This window comes from Malaclemys terrapin, chromosome 13, assembly GCF_027887155.1.
Source record: "Malaclemys terrapin pileata isolate rMalTer1 chromosome 13, rMalTer1.hap1, whole genome shotgun sequence".
In the NCBI taxonomy this organism is placed as follows: Eukaryota; Metazoa; Chordata; order Testudines; family Emydidae; genus Malaclemys; species Malaclemys terrapin.
Window position 1 is genome coordinate 846,127 of NC_071517.1, and position 14,401 is coordinate 860,527.

General features: G+C 56.7%; 1 protein-coding gene across 3 annotated transcripts; it reads right to left on the reverse strand.

Moving 5' to 3' along the window:
• Positions 1 to 221: 221 nt before the first annotated feature.
• Positions 222 to 14,316, reverse strand: HGS (hepatocyte growth factor-regulated tyrosine kinase substrate). 3 transcript variants are annotated; one of them, XM_054048088.1, is made up of 21 exons: positions 14,223 to 14,316; positions 11,673 to 11,757; positions 11,189 to 11,264; positions 10,434 to 10,526; positions 7,796 to 7,919; positions 6,872 to 6,924; positions 6,196 to 6,264; positions 5,841 to 5,965; positions 5,345 to 5,423; positions 5,131 to 5,229; positions 4,638 to 4,733; positions 4,184 to 4,222; positions 3,951 to 4,094; positions 3,535 to 3,745; positions 3,107 to 3,279; positions 2,729 to 2,869; positions 2,468 to 2,645; positions 2,257 to 2,390; positions 1,901 to 1,987; positions 1,475 to 1,570; positions 222 to 1,153 (listed from the first exon to the last, which is right to left on the reverse strand). In XM_054048088.1, exons 1-21 carry the CDS (start codon positions 14,257 to 14,259, stop codon positions 1,046 to 1,048), a joined length of 2,247 nt encoding a protein of 748 aa, XP_053904063.1. In that variant the 5' UTR covers positions 14,260 to 14,316; the 3' UTR covers positions 222 to 1,045. The 3 variants fall into 3 exon arrangements, with proteins under 3 accessions (XP_053904063.1, XP_053904062.1, XP_053904064.1); XM_054048087.1 differs by having other exon boundaries at positions 3,535 to 3,748; XM_054048089.1 differs by lacking the exon at positions 1,901 to 1,987 and having other exon boundaries at positions 3,535 to 3,748.
• Between the last annotated feature and the right edge of the window lie 85 nt (positions 14,317 to 14,401).

A 14,401-nucleotide genomic window follows, 5' to 3' on the forward strand; every position in this document is an offset into this window, starting at 1 on the left:
GCAGCCCAGGCTGGGATCCTCCTTCCCTTCAGGCTGACCCTGTCTGCTCTTTGCTTGGCACCGAGGGCATCAACAGTGGAGCACGTTACAGCCCTGCTTCACTGCCTGCCAAGCAGCCTTCCACCAAACCCCTCTGCAATGGCCCTGCTCTCGCAGGAACAGCAGCACCAAGGCCCGCTTAGGCCCTAGGGCAGAGCCAGCACCAGGCCCAGAGCACCAGCTCTTTAAATACATTTTATTGTCACTGTTTCCATTCCGGCTACTCCACCACTACATATGAGAGATGAGTGTTCAGAAAGCAGGGAGGGTCCAGGCTCCCAAGGAGGGGTGGAGGATATGGGCATAGGGCATGCGGCAGGGCCAGGCTCCCACGGAGGGGCAGGGGATCAGGGTTGTGGTGAGGGGCTCAGCTCCTCCTGGGGCAGAAGAGCCAGCCATGGTGCACGCTGCAGAGAGGGATAGTGATAGAGGCTGTGCTGTGTGCACAGGGGCAGCTCTGCTCAGAGCTCCTTGCCCCATTTGTTCTAGGGTCAGGACAGCAGCAAGCTTAGGGCATGTTTAAGTCTCTCGCCTGCTGCAGAGCAGGGAAGGGAGTCCCTGGCCTGTGGCATTAGTGCCCACGTTCCTGGAGCTCTTCTCAGGGCTGACTCTCAGTCACCATCCTGCCCACACAGCCCTGGGGGGGAAGCCCAGCAGCCAGGCTGCAGCCTCTGCCTTGCGGAAGTTTCTTCCTGAAGGGCCAAGCGCCCACTCGTTCTTCACCTGTTGGTGGGGGTGGGGAGGTTCACAACTTCCAGCAACCATGACACATTTCAGCCAGGTGAGGACAGGGCAAGGAAAAAGCCTCAGGGAGCCAGAGCAGCAGGGAGGTCCCTGCCAGGCCAGGAGGGTGCATGCCAGCTGGTGGGGCCCCAGGGTCCCACCCCGCCTTGAGCAGGGCCGTTCCACAGGGAAGGGGGTGGGGAAGAGACAGAAATGGCTAGTTAAGTACATAAGTGACTCCTGCAGACAATAGTGTTACACTGGGCAGCCCCCCTCGCCGAGATCAGTCGAATGAGATGAGCTGGGCCTCGCCACTGCCCTGGGCCTGCTGTACCTGCGACGGGGCCTGCTGAGGCTGCTGCTGCTGGGGGGGCCCTGCAGGGGGAGGCATCTGGAACAGACAAACTCTTTGTTAAGAGGCAGTTCTTGCTTGGCACCCCACTCCCCCAAACCTTACCCAGAGGGCTGCTGGAGGTGGCACAGGGCCGCAGCTGGTCACTCCCACCCATGCCCAACCCCCAGGTGAATACACCTGGATCTGGAGGTCTCAGCGCCCCACGTGGGGGAGGCAGGGCCACAGCCAAGGCTCCTGGCAATAAGGGTGCTGGTGGGGGGGGGGTAATCAGGGCAGTTGGTGACCGACCGCGTGGGGAGGGAGCTGAAGTGAGGGTGACGAGGAGACGCTGGGTTCGTGCAGGGCTGGCAGACTCACCTGCTGATACATGGGCTGCTGTCCCGAGAGGTAAGTCTGCTGGGGTGGCAGGCTGCTCAGAGCCGGCTCCTGCCCAGGAAGGGTCGACATGAGGCCCTAGAGCGGGGGCAGGGGAGAGCAATCAGACCAGCCGCCAGACCTCTGCCCCTTACCGAGGGGGCAAAGGCCCCCCGAGCTCCCAGCCAGGCCCAGTGGGCTCACGCTGCCAGGGACCTGGGGTCCAGAACAGCAACAGTGAAGGGCCAGGGTAGGTCTCCTACATGGGTAAAGGGGATACAGAAAATGCAGCCCTATTGCCCTTCCCCCAGCAGGGGCCCCCTTTACCCTCACTCCCTGGCTGGTGAGCAGTGTCCACAGCAACCAACACCCATCCCCAAGCCAGGCTGCAAGAGGGCACCGAGCCGTTCACCCTTGGGGGGTGCTCACCTGCATGTTGTAGGGCTGGTACCCCATGGAGACAGACTGGGGGGCCTGCGAGATGGCAGGGATGCTCTGTGACTGGGAGGCAGCGTTCTATGGGGAAGAGCACAGGGTGAGCCTGGGGCACTCCAAGCAGCCACACAGCTCTCCCCCAACACCCTCAGGGTCCAGGGAGCAGCTGGCTCCACCCATCCCACAGGGGACACCAGGGGAGACCCAGCAATCTGGGACCGATCCCCACCCCCACTGTGCAGCAGGGGATCCCAAGGGCCTGGGAGGGGACATCCTGTGCCACCCACTGCAGATTTACCGCGAGTCCGACACACTGCGGGCAAGGGGGACCCAGCGCTCTGCTCACTTGCCTGGTAGCCCTGCGTCGGAGTCGGCTGATACGAGGAGTAGGCTGGGTTGGTGGTGGGAACCACCTGCCCTTGCGGCGCTGCCTGCCCACCTCCTGCTCCTGCCTGGTACACGTAGGCATTCACCATGTTGGGATCTGGAGCAGAGAGGGCACAGTGAGGGGATGCTGCTGCATTCCAGCCCTGCCTACCTCTGCTTGGCCCAGGCTCTCACCTGCCCCTGCCACAGGCATCGGTGCGTAGGGGCCAGTGCTGCTGGGAGCTGGCTGGTTCATGTACACACTGTGCATGGGAGAGCCCTCCACCGAGCCTGCGGGGCTGAAGGTGCCTGGGAAGCTGGTGGGACCGGATGGCTGGTAGATCACCCCTCCTGCTGCTGGCATGGCCTGGAGCTGCAAAAAGGAGAGAGCGTGAAGGAAGGGGAGAGTTCTGGGGTGAGTGCTCATGGGAGGGCTCCCTGGCATGGCCGCTGTACCTGGGCGTAGGGCAGAGAGAAAGCTGGCATCTGGGCTCTCATCTGGATGGTCTGCTTTTGCTGCTCTAGGCGCATCTGCCTCTCCTTTTCCTGCTCCTGCAGCCGCTGGATGGCCAACTGCCGCTGCATCTCCAGGTACTCCTGCAGGGAGCGGCACCACCACACACATCAGGAGCCTGGCCATGCAGCTCATACACCAAGGCCAGCCCCAGAGACTCCGCCCGCTCCACAGACTAGTGCTGCCTCCAGCCGCCCAACAGCAGCCCAGCCCAGGGCACAAGCTGGAACAGCTGCCAGGGCCACCAGCAAGCCCTGGGAATGGCCCTGGCACGACACCTGCCCTCTATGAGGCACCTGGAAAAGGCTTCTCTGTCTCACCTGCTTCTTCTGTCTCATGATCTCCAACTTCTGTGCCAACTGGATTTGGCGCTGGCGCTCTGCCTCCTCGGCCGCCCGGCGCAGCTTCTCGCGGTGCTCGTCCCGCAGAGCATTCAGGGCCCCGCGAGCATCCCGGATCTGCGCCAGCTTGTCCTGCAGGCCCTCATAGTACACTGGGGAGAGAAACGCAGCATCAGGCTCCTGCAGGGCAAGGCAGCATCCAGGCCTGCTATCTGCTGAGCTCACCCAACCCTGAGCACTAGCTGCCTCCAGATAGAGCAGGTGGCCCCCAGCCAGACCTGAGATGGGGTACGCCCCTCCACAGAGACCCCCCAGGCCGTCTCCGCACAGTCCCAGAGAGCTGCTCCCAAGCCATTGGCAGGGAGCAGTCGTGTCCTGCCCCGGGGAATGGAGCAGAAGCCACCTACGCCTGCGCTCATCCAGCTGGTTGAGCAACTCCAGCAGCTGGGGATGCATGTTGTTGATGGACTGGAAGAGGGAGAGCACGGCTGAGTCGTTGGTGATGCTGCGGCCCCGCATGTGGTTGCTCTTCATACGGTTGACGAAGGTGGTGACAGCATTCTGCAGAGCCTTCAGGAACTGCTCGTGGTTCTCCTCGGACTCCCCATTCTGGTACTGCTGCTGGAGACACAGGGCAGCACAGTTAGCCCCTGAGCCCCAGGCTCTCGGGAGTGGGGATCCACAACCCACACTGAGACCGGAGCCGGACTTGTGCTTTATCACCGGGGCGAGGCTGGTGTCAGGCAATTCCCAGGGAGCATTGATTCAAACTGACCCCGCCAGACCTCAGAGAGATGGGTGCGAGACCGGGCCCCTATCTTACCTCCACGACACCGAGTGGGATGGGATGAGCTTCCCCAGGCTGGGCAGCTGGCTCGGAGAGCGACAGTGGAGCAGACGGGGTGGGGCTCTTGCGAACCTCCTCCTGCTTCTTCTCCCAGTAGTTACGGTTCAGGTACCGAGCCAGCTGCCGGGAAAAGCAGAGGTAGAAGATCAGCGCCAAAGCCTGACTGGGAACCAGCCTACGCTGTGCGCCAGAAGGGCCTGTGTCCTTACCTCGGGGTCGATGTCCTCAGCCAGCGGAGCAGAGGAGTTCTGGGGAGAAAGAGAGAGAGGAGGGGGGACGTCAGATCTTAGAGACACATGGGGACTCCGCAGCCCACTACACAACTCACTGCTATGACAGGTACCCTGCCCAGACTTGTGCATATCCTGCCACCCAGTGCCAGGAAACAGCAGGAGTGCAGAACTGGGAGGGACAGCGGGCACTTCTTTCTTCCTTCGGCCAGGTGGTGGTTCACTTCCTGTCCATGCGACAGAGGAATAGTGCGCCCAGTGTTTAGAGCTGGGTCTCCTGGGCGCCCCCAGCACAGCAGTGTTTTCAGGAAGGGGCTGAACAGCGCCATGTTCTCACGGCTTTAGTTCCCTCCGAACAAGGATTTACCCCGGTGACCTGGCAAAGAGATCTGGGGCTGGGGGCGCTGATCCAACAGGGTGGCTGAGCACTTACCACAGGGGAGGAGTAGAGGGTGCTGACTGGGGGTGCGGACGAGGTGACAGGCGTGGGCTCAGCCTTCGGGTACACGGAGTAGGTCGTTTTCTGTCTCTGCAGAGGGAAGTACAAGATCAGCCCTGAGAACTGTCCAGCTCAACAGCACGAGACGAGACTGTCTTGGAGGGTGAAGCACCTTGCACAGGCCAGGCCAGCCACTGCACATTCACTAGCACAAGCTGCTAGTGTCTCCATGGGGCCTGCCCCACAGGCAGGATCAGCACCAGCCCTCACTATCCTGGTGAAAGAGACCCTCAGCCCAGATCCATGGGAGGGGTTAGACCTGCAGTGCAGCGCAGCACCCCCCTCGACCCACTATGCACCAGGGAAGGGCTCCGTCCAGCCCAGGGCTGGGGATCTGCTGGTGCAAAGCCCACAGCAGTAACCTGCCAGAGGCTTGGGGAGCATCCAGTCAGTGCTCCCTCATGCAGCCCTAGAGCTGGGTACAAACCATCCTCTCCTTCTCCTCGGCCTCCGACTGCGAGAGAGCGATGGCCAGCTGGAGCTCCTCCTCCTCCTGGAGGGCCGTCTCGTCACGCTTCGGGGGCAGCTGCAGATGGAGAGGGGGCTGCTCAGTGGGACAGTGAGCAGGAGGAGAAGGGAACCGCTGGGGCTACCCCTGTCTGCAGCCCAGCTTGCCCCTGGCAGGCAGGACAGCCACTTACCTGGGACTGCTGAGAAAGGGGGCTGGTCAGGTACTCGGGTGGCAGCTCAGTGGTGGTAGCAGTTTTGCCCTCAGCTTTCCTACAATCAGATAGAGGTGACAGTAGAGACCAGGGCCTACAGGCAGCATTCCTGAGCCCTGCCTGGCCCCATGCTGCCCCAGCCCCAGCGAGGGCCATGGCCCTACTCCACCCCAGCCCCAACGAGGAGCACGGCTCCCAGCTAGCAGTCAGTGGATGGGGGCAATGGAGGCAGCACAGCCAGGCCTTGGCATCACCAGTACACTCCCATCGTTGAGTGGCATCTCCTGAATCCCTCCGGTCTCCAAAGAGGCAGCTCTCCTGCCAGGCTGCCCAGCCCCTGGGGACCCGACTCAGAAAGGCTCCAGTACACAGGGCTGAGGTGACCCTTTCTTGCTCCAGAAGGCCAGCCCCATGCCCGCCAGCCCCCGCCGCTCCAACCCACGTGCGGTGTGCAGAACCCCCTGGAGATACTGACTTGTTGAGGTGCTCGTAGCAGGGCTCACACACTCGCACCTCCTTCTCAATGCCAAACTTGGGGATGGTGGAGTACTTGGAGGAGCACTTTCCACAGAAGATCTGCCCACAGGCCCGGCAGTGATGCTGCAAAGAGAGGGACGAGGTCAGCCTTGGCAGCTGGCACTAGGGGGCACCCTCCCAATACCAGGGCTGTGCCCCTCCATGCCCATTGCACAGGGTGCTTGCTGGCCCCCTTCCCCTAAAGCTCAGCTTCCCAGCCAAGCCCACACTGTGGGACAAGGGAAGAGGAGACCAAGGCCCCAGCAGTGTCATGCAGGGAAGGGAACTAAAGAGGAATAAGCAGCAGCACCCACCTTGCGGGTCACGACCCCAAACTGCACTCGACATCGGTGACACTCTTCAGCATCCACCCAGTCAGGAGCCTGCCACAGAGCACAGAAACCTGCGTAAGGAAAGGACCAGGGCCTAGCACCCAGAGCCCTGACGCTGGCTCCAGAGGGCCTCTCGGGCTGCCACCCTGGAGCTCCCACTGGCTAGCCCAAGCCAGGCCATTCCCTGGAGTGGGGAGACCCCTGCAGCAGGAGGCCCTCTCCCCTGCAAGTCTGCTCCGGCAGCCACCGGCCACAGAAGTGAGTCACGGTCGGATGCCCCTGTGCTGAGCCAGTGACGCCCTAGCGTGCTGGGCAGACTGTGCTGCTGGAGGAGCCCTTGGCAAGCCACAAGACTGGGAGGCTGCCCTCATGTGGGATTACTGATCCCTACGTGCTCGGTATTGGCTCCCTGCAGGGGCAGGTCCAGGGGAGAGGGGATTCTGCACTTCCTTTCCTGAACTCTCCCCCGCCCCAGGGCTGGCTGCGCTCCGGTGAGGTGTATAGAATCCAGGCAGTTGTACAACACACAGAAGGCGCTTTGGGATTCTGGGATTTAATGTTATTTGACCACCAGTTGAAGGGTCGGATAGAAATGACAGCAGCAGCCCCCTCTGTAATGCCAGAGCTCCTCTCCACCGCTCTGCACTGGGGAGCTCACCCTTTCTGCAGCAAACATGGCATCGCTCTCCTTGAATTCTGGGAACACATGACCTGCAGGAAGAGTGGAACAACATCTCATTGTAAAGTGGGATCCCACCAGACTGGAAGCAGTGGTGCCTAGTGCTCAGAGCTGGGGACAGAGGCAGGGCTCCTGGGTTCTAGTCCCTGCTTTGCCATCTGTGCAGGAGTTCTAAGCAATCACTTAACTTGAGCCACATCACCTGCCTCACAGGGGAGCTGGGAGAGCAAGTGTCCGTACATCGGTGATCAGATCCTAGGGCATTCCTCTGCTCCCAGGTCTGGCTCAAGTCTACTCCGAATGCAGAGCACAACCCCGGCCACACACACTCAGACTAGGCAACTGGGGCCCTTTGGTAAAACATATGTTGGAAGCCTGAGATCAGGGTGAGAAATGCGGCATTTCCTGCCACGATGGGACTCCCGCAGATTCACAGCCACTCATCCCAGGCAGAATCAGTGGCGTTAATGCCCAAAATCACAGGCACTGCCTTCCAATGCACCCAGCACTTTGGGGAAACCCAGACACACATCCAAGTTCTCAGCTGCCCACCCCAGGAACGGAGCCATTCCCAGGAGGATGTGCAAGTTTCCTAGAAGAACATTCCAGCTCTGGCTTCCAGGGACTTCTGCCAAACCACATCATTCCTAGTGGGCTGCAGGGCCAGGGTGAAGCAGCCATCTGGTGGAGGCCTCTCTGCAACAGGAACTGGATTCAAGTCACCCCAACAGGTCCATCAGGTAGCAGGGAGGCCACTGTGTGTAAACCTGTCTGTACCAGCCCTTCTCCCACACCTGGCTGGCACTGCTGCCTGCTCCCTGCCCTCCCATGGCTCATCCTCTGTGCTTGGCTGTCAGCGCAATGGGAGACTCACCTGCCCCTTTTCCCCCACTGAGTCCTTACCTTCCACCTTCATGATCTGGTAGGTGTCCTGCACCACCTTGTACTTGGGCTCGTTGCGGAAGGCGTGAGCCCAGGCCTGGATCAGGTACAAGATCTTATTGCGAACGTTCACTTCCACTTGTCTCTGCACAGAGGGGAAAGCACGGGCTGTGGTGGGGGCTCTTTGTGATACTCACCCTCCGCTGTGTCCTGGTGAGACACGCATACCGTGGAGTGAGGGGCCAACACGAAACAGGCCAGCAAGGCGCTGCTTGCAGTGAGAGCAGGAGACTGGGGAGGACTCGCCCCATTCACATAAGGCACCGACCAATGGAAGAGCATTTTAATAAAGGCAAATGCAGTGGCCCACTTAGCCCCCTCCCCTAACAGGAGGGCTGAACGCCACCCAAGAAAAGAACATGGGACTAAAATCCTTCGGACCAAGGTGTTCCCCAGGGCAGCAGGGAGAATGGGATCCTTCTCCAAAGCATCTTGATTGCACCCCACTTGCCCCCAAGGGCCTTTCCTAGCTGCTTCCCTTTTATGCAGGCCAGGCTAATTTCTCGGGGTATCCAAGCGTCCTCAATTCACTCCCACCAGCAGGAACCGTCACCATGCAGTCACAGCAATTCATGAGAATGACTAATCACGTCTCATTAGTCACAACCTGCCTCAGCTCTGGGTCCCGGCATCCCTCAGCTCACAGACACTAACTCCAGTTCACAACCCCACCCCGTCAGGAACACACTAAACATACCCCAGGCAACAGGAGGAATTCCTGACCTTCAACAGGCAGGAGGGCCTGAGCAGCTCCGGAAGCTGCAAGCAGCTCCGCACAGCCTGTTTCAGTCTGAACCAGCCTCCAAGAGGACCCTGCCATCAGCTGATCATGTCATCACCAAATCACATGACTGGCTGCTCTGGAAATTCCCTCAGCAAGCAGAGACACAGATTCCAAGCACTCTCAAGCTTCACATTCAATTGAGGGCGAGCTCAGTACAGGTTTGTAGAGACATCTGCAGCTCCGAACTCAGTCAGACCTGCGAGGAGCCTGCACCACAAAGAGAGTGACGACAGAACCCCACAGCCAAGGGGCCACCCAAATTACTTCAGCAGCAGTCAGGGATTCAGAAGAGTGAAAGTCTCTAAAGAAATGAGCAAGAATGCACCTCGGTCATTTAGGGAGCTCCGAGCACAGCTCACATAAGAACCTGAGCAGAATCAGAGACTGTTGATCTGATCCTATATTTGGGAAGCTCAATACCTACCCCAAAGCCCCTCTGAGCGGTCCATGAGCCTACATTCAGTATGGTGTCAGCCACTAGAGAGGCAGTGACTGTGACATAACAGGTGTTTTACATTAGCAACCCACGGAGCCCAGGGTACACAATGAGTGCCTGGCCAGACAGAAAGCACCCTTGAGGAGAGGCTGCCCCAGGGCTCAAATGGACCGACTCAGAGCCCCTCGTTTGCACAGGTCTGGGGAACCCCAAGCGTATAAGCACACGCCCTCCTCCCCCCGCAGCATAGACAGTATGCTCAAGCCGCACTGAACTCTAGGATACCAGGGCTGCCCCTGCCACCTGACTTAGTGGCTGCCATTGTAAATCAAGAGAAGCCAGGCTCAAGGCAGCAGGTACTAGGTCAGGCCAGAGCTAGCTGAACTAGGCCAGAGTCTTCCCCGGAAGAGGACAGTAGGAGAAGAGACCCCTTGACAGAATTAGCAACACTCAGACAGGAGCTGCTAGACATGGCCAGGCACCTGCCTCGGATAGCAGTCAGTGGTAGATGCTACAGAGGAAGGAGTAAAATCCCTTTACTGAACTCAGCTGTGTACTCCTGTCCCACTGTGTGCCTTGGAGATGGGGAGGAGAACATCTTCCTGTCTCCACCCCAGCTGGAGAGGCGCTTGTGCCCCGGAACGTGAGAATCAAGAGTCCATGTAAGCATCATCCCACCGGTGTCACTGAACATGTTGTTCTCATTCATACCAGCATCTAAGCTTAGTTCTAAATCTTGCTCGGCTATTGGCTTGATATCGACATCCTACAGCAGCTTGTCCCATACATTAGTTACGCACTCAGAGTAAAGGGATTTCTTTATCCATTTTAAACTTTCCATCTCATCTTGGGTTATGGGAAGAAAGCCCACATCCCCCTCCAGCACCTCTTCCTACCAGCCCCCCCACCTTGTGTGTCCACCCCCACAGATGGGTATTTTCACTCGCCTTCGCTGGCTCTGACTAAACCAAGCCCAATACCAAGGTGAGGACTTGCCATCAAATGGCCCCCAAAGAGCCCCCAATGTGCTGCAGTGTTAGCCATCATTCCTTCCACAGCCTGACAGCAGCTTTGCTCTCATGATACTCCCTCCCCAGCAGCTGGTTCCTGGAGCTGCCCATGATGCTTCATGAGAAATTCCAAGTAACACAGACCCTCTGGTTCACCTGAGCAATCCAGCTCACTCCTTCTGACAGGAATTTCTACACAGGGGCTCCCCACTCTGCTTCTCCCATGTCCTCCTGCTGCCCCGTTTCCAAATCCCCAAGGGCCTCTGTGTTAACAGTGACCTAGAAAGATGCTGCATTTACAGTTTCAGCACCTCCACCTTTTTCCCCCAACCCCATCCAGAGGGAAACAAGTGAGCAAGGTGCTTCTACCTTGAATAGTTCCTTCAGCTCCTCCATAGTCTGTTTATTGGCCACCTCATCATGGACTGTCTGGCCACAATTCTTGACCACAGACTCCATGACCTGCAAGGAAAAAGAACTAGATTAGATTAATACCCACAGTCCCCTACAGAGCCCAGGACCAGCAGCATGAGAGCAGAGTCGCAACGTGGACTGCGCCTGGCTGCAGGGCACTGTAACCTGCACACAAGCCAGGGGGCACCTCCTAACCCAGAGCACTTCGTGCCAACTTCAGTCAGAGAAACATCTGCTACTTCCAAAAGCCCGACAGCATCTTGAACTGGGGGTCTTGACTTTTTGGTAATAGTAGGGTCACACTTTAATGTAGAGATATAACAAGAAACACACCCCTAAACTTACTGGGGGCCTTTGCCTCCCTGCCATTTAGGATCCCATAATGTCCCAATTGCAATTAAAGCAACCACCTGCTTGGTAGAGCAACAGCATGACAGGATTTCATGTCTTTTTTTAGAGGTTTAATTCAGTATGGCAGCTGGAAATAAAGAAACAGGGTCAGCAGATCACAGGCCATGGGTTGAGGCCCTCCAAGCTACAGCATCAGAGGAGGGTGAGCTCTGCACAACTGTCAGCTGCACTCCTGGGGGGACAGTTTGCATAGACTTCATTCCTCAGAGAAAAGTCTGTGGAAGAGCAAGTGTCCACCTGGGCTACATGTTACTAGAGGCCTGGAGAGACTTCACTCTGCTGGGTTGGCTTCAGGTTACCTCTAGTGCGTAGAGAGCCACATGGGGGTTCTTGTCATTGACTTTCTTCTTGATAGCACCGACTGCATATTTAGCTCTGGAAAAAGAGAGAGAGCACACACATTTTTCAGACAGATGAGAACCTGCAGGAAGAGTCCAGCTGCCACTTAATAGTCCACTAACCCCATCCTTGCAATGGGAAAGAACACAATTTATGGCATGGGCAACTCCAGAGGCCAAGCAGAAAAAGAGGAAGACCAGTGATATTCAAGGCCCATTTTCTCTCAGGATCCCAGGTAGAACATGAGCTGCAGCTTCCCCAGTCAGAAACGTTATCTCAAGATGCTGAATTGCATCGTCACCTGTACCACATAAATTAACAGCCTGGGTGGACCCGTGGGCTGACCCAGGGTGCCTAGTCCTGTGTTCTTAGCCTTCATGCAGTGAGCAGGGCAGAAAAGGATGTCAATGCTTAGAGCATGTCAGGAAGTGATATGGCACTTACTGAGTGTCTCCCTGACGAATCATATCACAGATCTGCAGGATGGATTCCCAGTCTGTCTCCAGCAGAAGCTGACTGGTAGCTTTATCTGCAAGGAATTGAAATATCCATTAGCTAGTTTGGAACTGGCCTGCCTCTGTTTCACCCTCTCAGTTATATTCACAAAGAAGATCTCACTCGGATGAGAAGTGACTCCCCGTCATTCATTCAGACCCCGAGACGCTCAGTAACTGCACAGATTCTTCGCAATCCCTGGTATTTTTGTGCTGCTAATCAGGACTGCTTGGCTCCTCCCAAGTCCCTTGAGGTTTCAAGGTGCCTCAGGTTTCAAAACCCATATAGCAAAACAAAGGTTGTTCTTAAACATCCACTCAGTGTGAATTCACTGTGGGTGAGTACAGGGTTTTTATGGTGCTTCCTCACCAAAATTAACTTGTTCCTCTGAAAATGTAAGGACTCAATTCCCAAACTTGTTACACTTCAGTCTGCAGTAAGTTTTTAGGAACAAGTTATGACCCCCCCAGCTCGGCCTATGAAGCTGCAGAAAGAGGTTCCTAGGTACTGCTAGCATAACTCAGGATTTATATTTTCTGTACCTATCTAGGTTTCTATGCGGCAGTCTTACCATCCTGTCACTGCAGCTGTCCAAGCTGATGTCCATAACCCACTAACAAACTTGGGCCTCCCCACACTCTCAATCTTTCAGTCATAGTTATTATTTTCAGGTTTGTCAAAGGAATGATTTAGACACCACACCAAGACTCTGCTCATCCCACAAAAGCTACACCCATTTTTCTAGTTAACAATATTTTATGCTTCCTGGGTGTGTCACACTCCCTGACACAGTTCTGAACCTCCCGGCCCACTCTGTTACCAGGCTGTTAGTCACGTAGCAGAACCTGATCTTTAGCAAGGTGGGTTTTCCATGGTAAGGGAAAAGCACACGGGCTAAAAGGGAGAACAAAGGGGGCAGAAACCAAAGGTCCCATTCTGCCATGAGCACCAGGAGCCACCTCCCAGCACTGTATTGGAATAACCATATACCTGCTCACAGGCAGTGTGGGAGTCAGGTGTCAGGCTTGGTTGTGGGGCAGAATGGTGAGATTCACAAAGGCGGCCCACACTGATGCATTGGCTGGAGACATCTGTTATGAAGAGCAGTGAAATAATTGATGTTGATCTTTAAATCACTGTTACAGGGCTTCAAGTGAAAAAGTGATTCCATAAGAACGGCCGTACTGGGTCAGACCAAAGGTCCACCCAGCCCAGTGTCCTGTCTACCGACAGTGGCCAATGCCAGGTGCCCCAGAGGGAGTGGACCAACGGGCAATGATCAAGTGATCTCTCTCCTACCATCCATCTCCACCCTCTGACAAACAGAGGCTAGGGACACCCTTCCTTACCCATCTTGGCTAATAGCCATTAATGGACTAAACCTCCATGAATTTATCCAGTTCTCTTTTAAACCCTGTTATAGTCCTAGCCTTCACAACCTCCTCAGGCAAGGAGTTCCACAGGTTGTCTGTGCGCTGTGTGAAGAATTTCCTTGTATTTGTTTTAAACCTGCTGCCCATTAATTTCATTTGGTGGCCCCTAGTTCTTAGATGATGGGAACAAGTAAATAACTTTTCCTTATTCACTTTCTCCACATCACTCATGATTTTATATACCTCTATCATACCCCCCCTTAGTCTCCTCTTTTCCAAGAAAAGTCCTAGACTCTAATCTCTCCTCATATGGGACCTGTTCCAAACCCTTAATCATTTTTAGTTGCCCTTCTCTGAACCTTTTCTAATGCCAGTATATCTTTTTTGAGATGAAGAGACCACATCAGTATGCAGTATTCAAGATGTGAGCATACCATGGATTTATATAAGGGCAATAAGATAGAGAATAAGACGGAGACTATCCTCTTTTTAATGATTCCTAACATCCTGTTTGCTTTTCTGACTGTTGCTGCACACTGCCTGGACGTCTTCAGAGAACGATCCATGACTCCTCCAAGATCTTGATTCGTTGTAGCTAACTTAGCCCCCATCACATTGTATGTATAGTTGGGGATATTTTTTCCAATGTGCATTACTTTACATGTATCCACATTACATTTCATTTGCCATTAGTTCGGGGAGATCTTTTTGAAGTTCTTCCCAGTCTGCTTTGGTCTAGCGGTCCCTGTGCAGAGGGCTCTCCCGAGTGCTGGAGGACGATGGGTGAGGGGAAGAAGCCGGTACAGAGTTACCCCCACCTTGGTCGGGCTCAGGCTAGAGAGCAGGGCCCCCGGGGTAGGTCCTGGGCCCCGCTCCCAGGGAGAGCCCAGGCCCCGGCCCCCGAGATGGGGCAGGGGAGCCTCAGGCCGGGCTACTGTCGGTCACGCCCAGCTAAGCCCCGCAGGCTGCAGCCCGGCCGCCGGAGGCTCGCGGCCCCAGGCGGACTCGCCGGCCCTGGGCCCCAGACTCCGGACCAGCCCCCGGGCCGCACCGACCCGGCCGGGGCCGAGGGTCAAAGGTCACGTGCCCAGCGCCCGACTCGCGCGCGCCCCGGGCCCCCCGGTACCTAGGAGCCGCTCGAAGGTGCCGCCGCCTCTGCCCATGGTGCCCCCGAAACCCGCCGACCCGGCTCCGCTCGGCCTCAGCTCGCCACAGGCCGCACTTCCGCTTCCGCCTTCCGCTAGGGCGGGGCTTCCTCTGAACGGGTCGTGGTTGGATACCGGGAGATCAGAGAGACAGGACAAC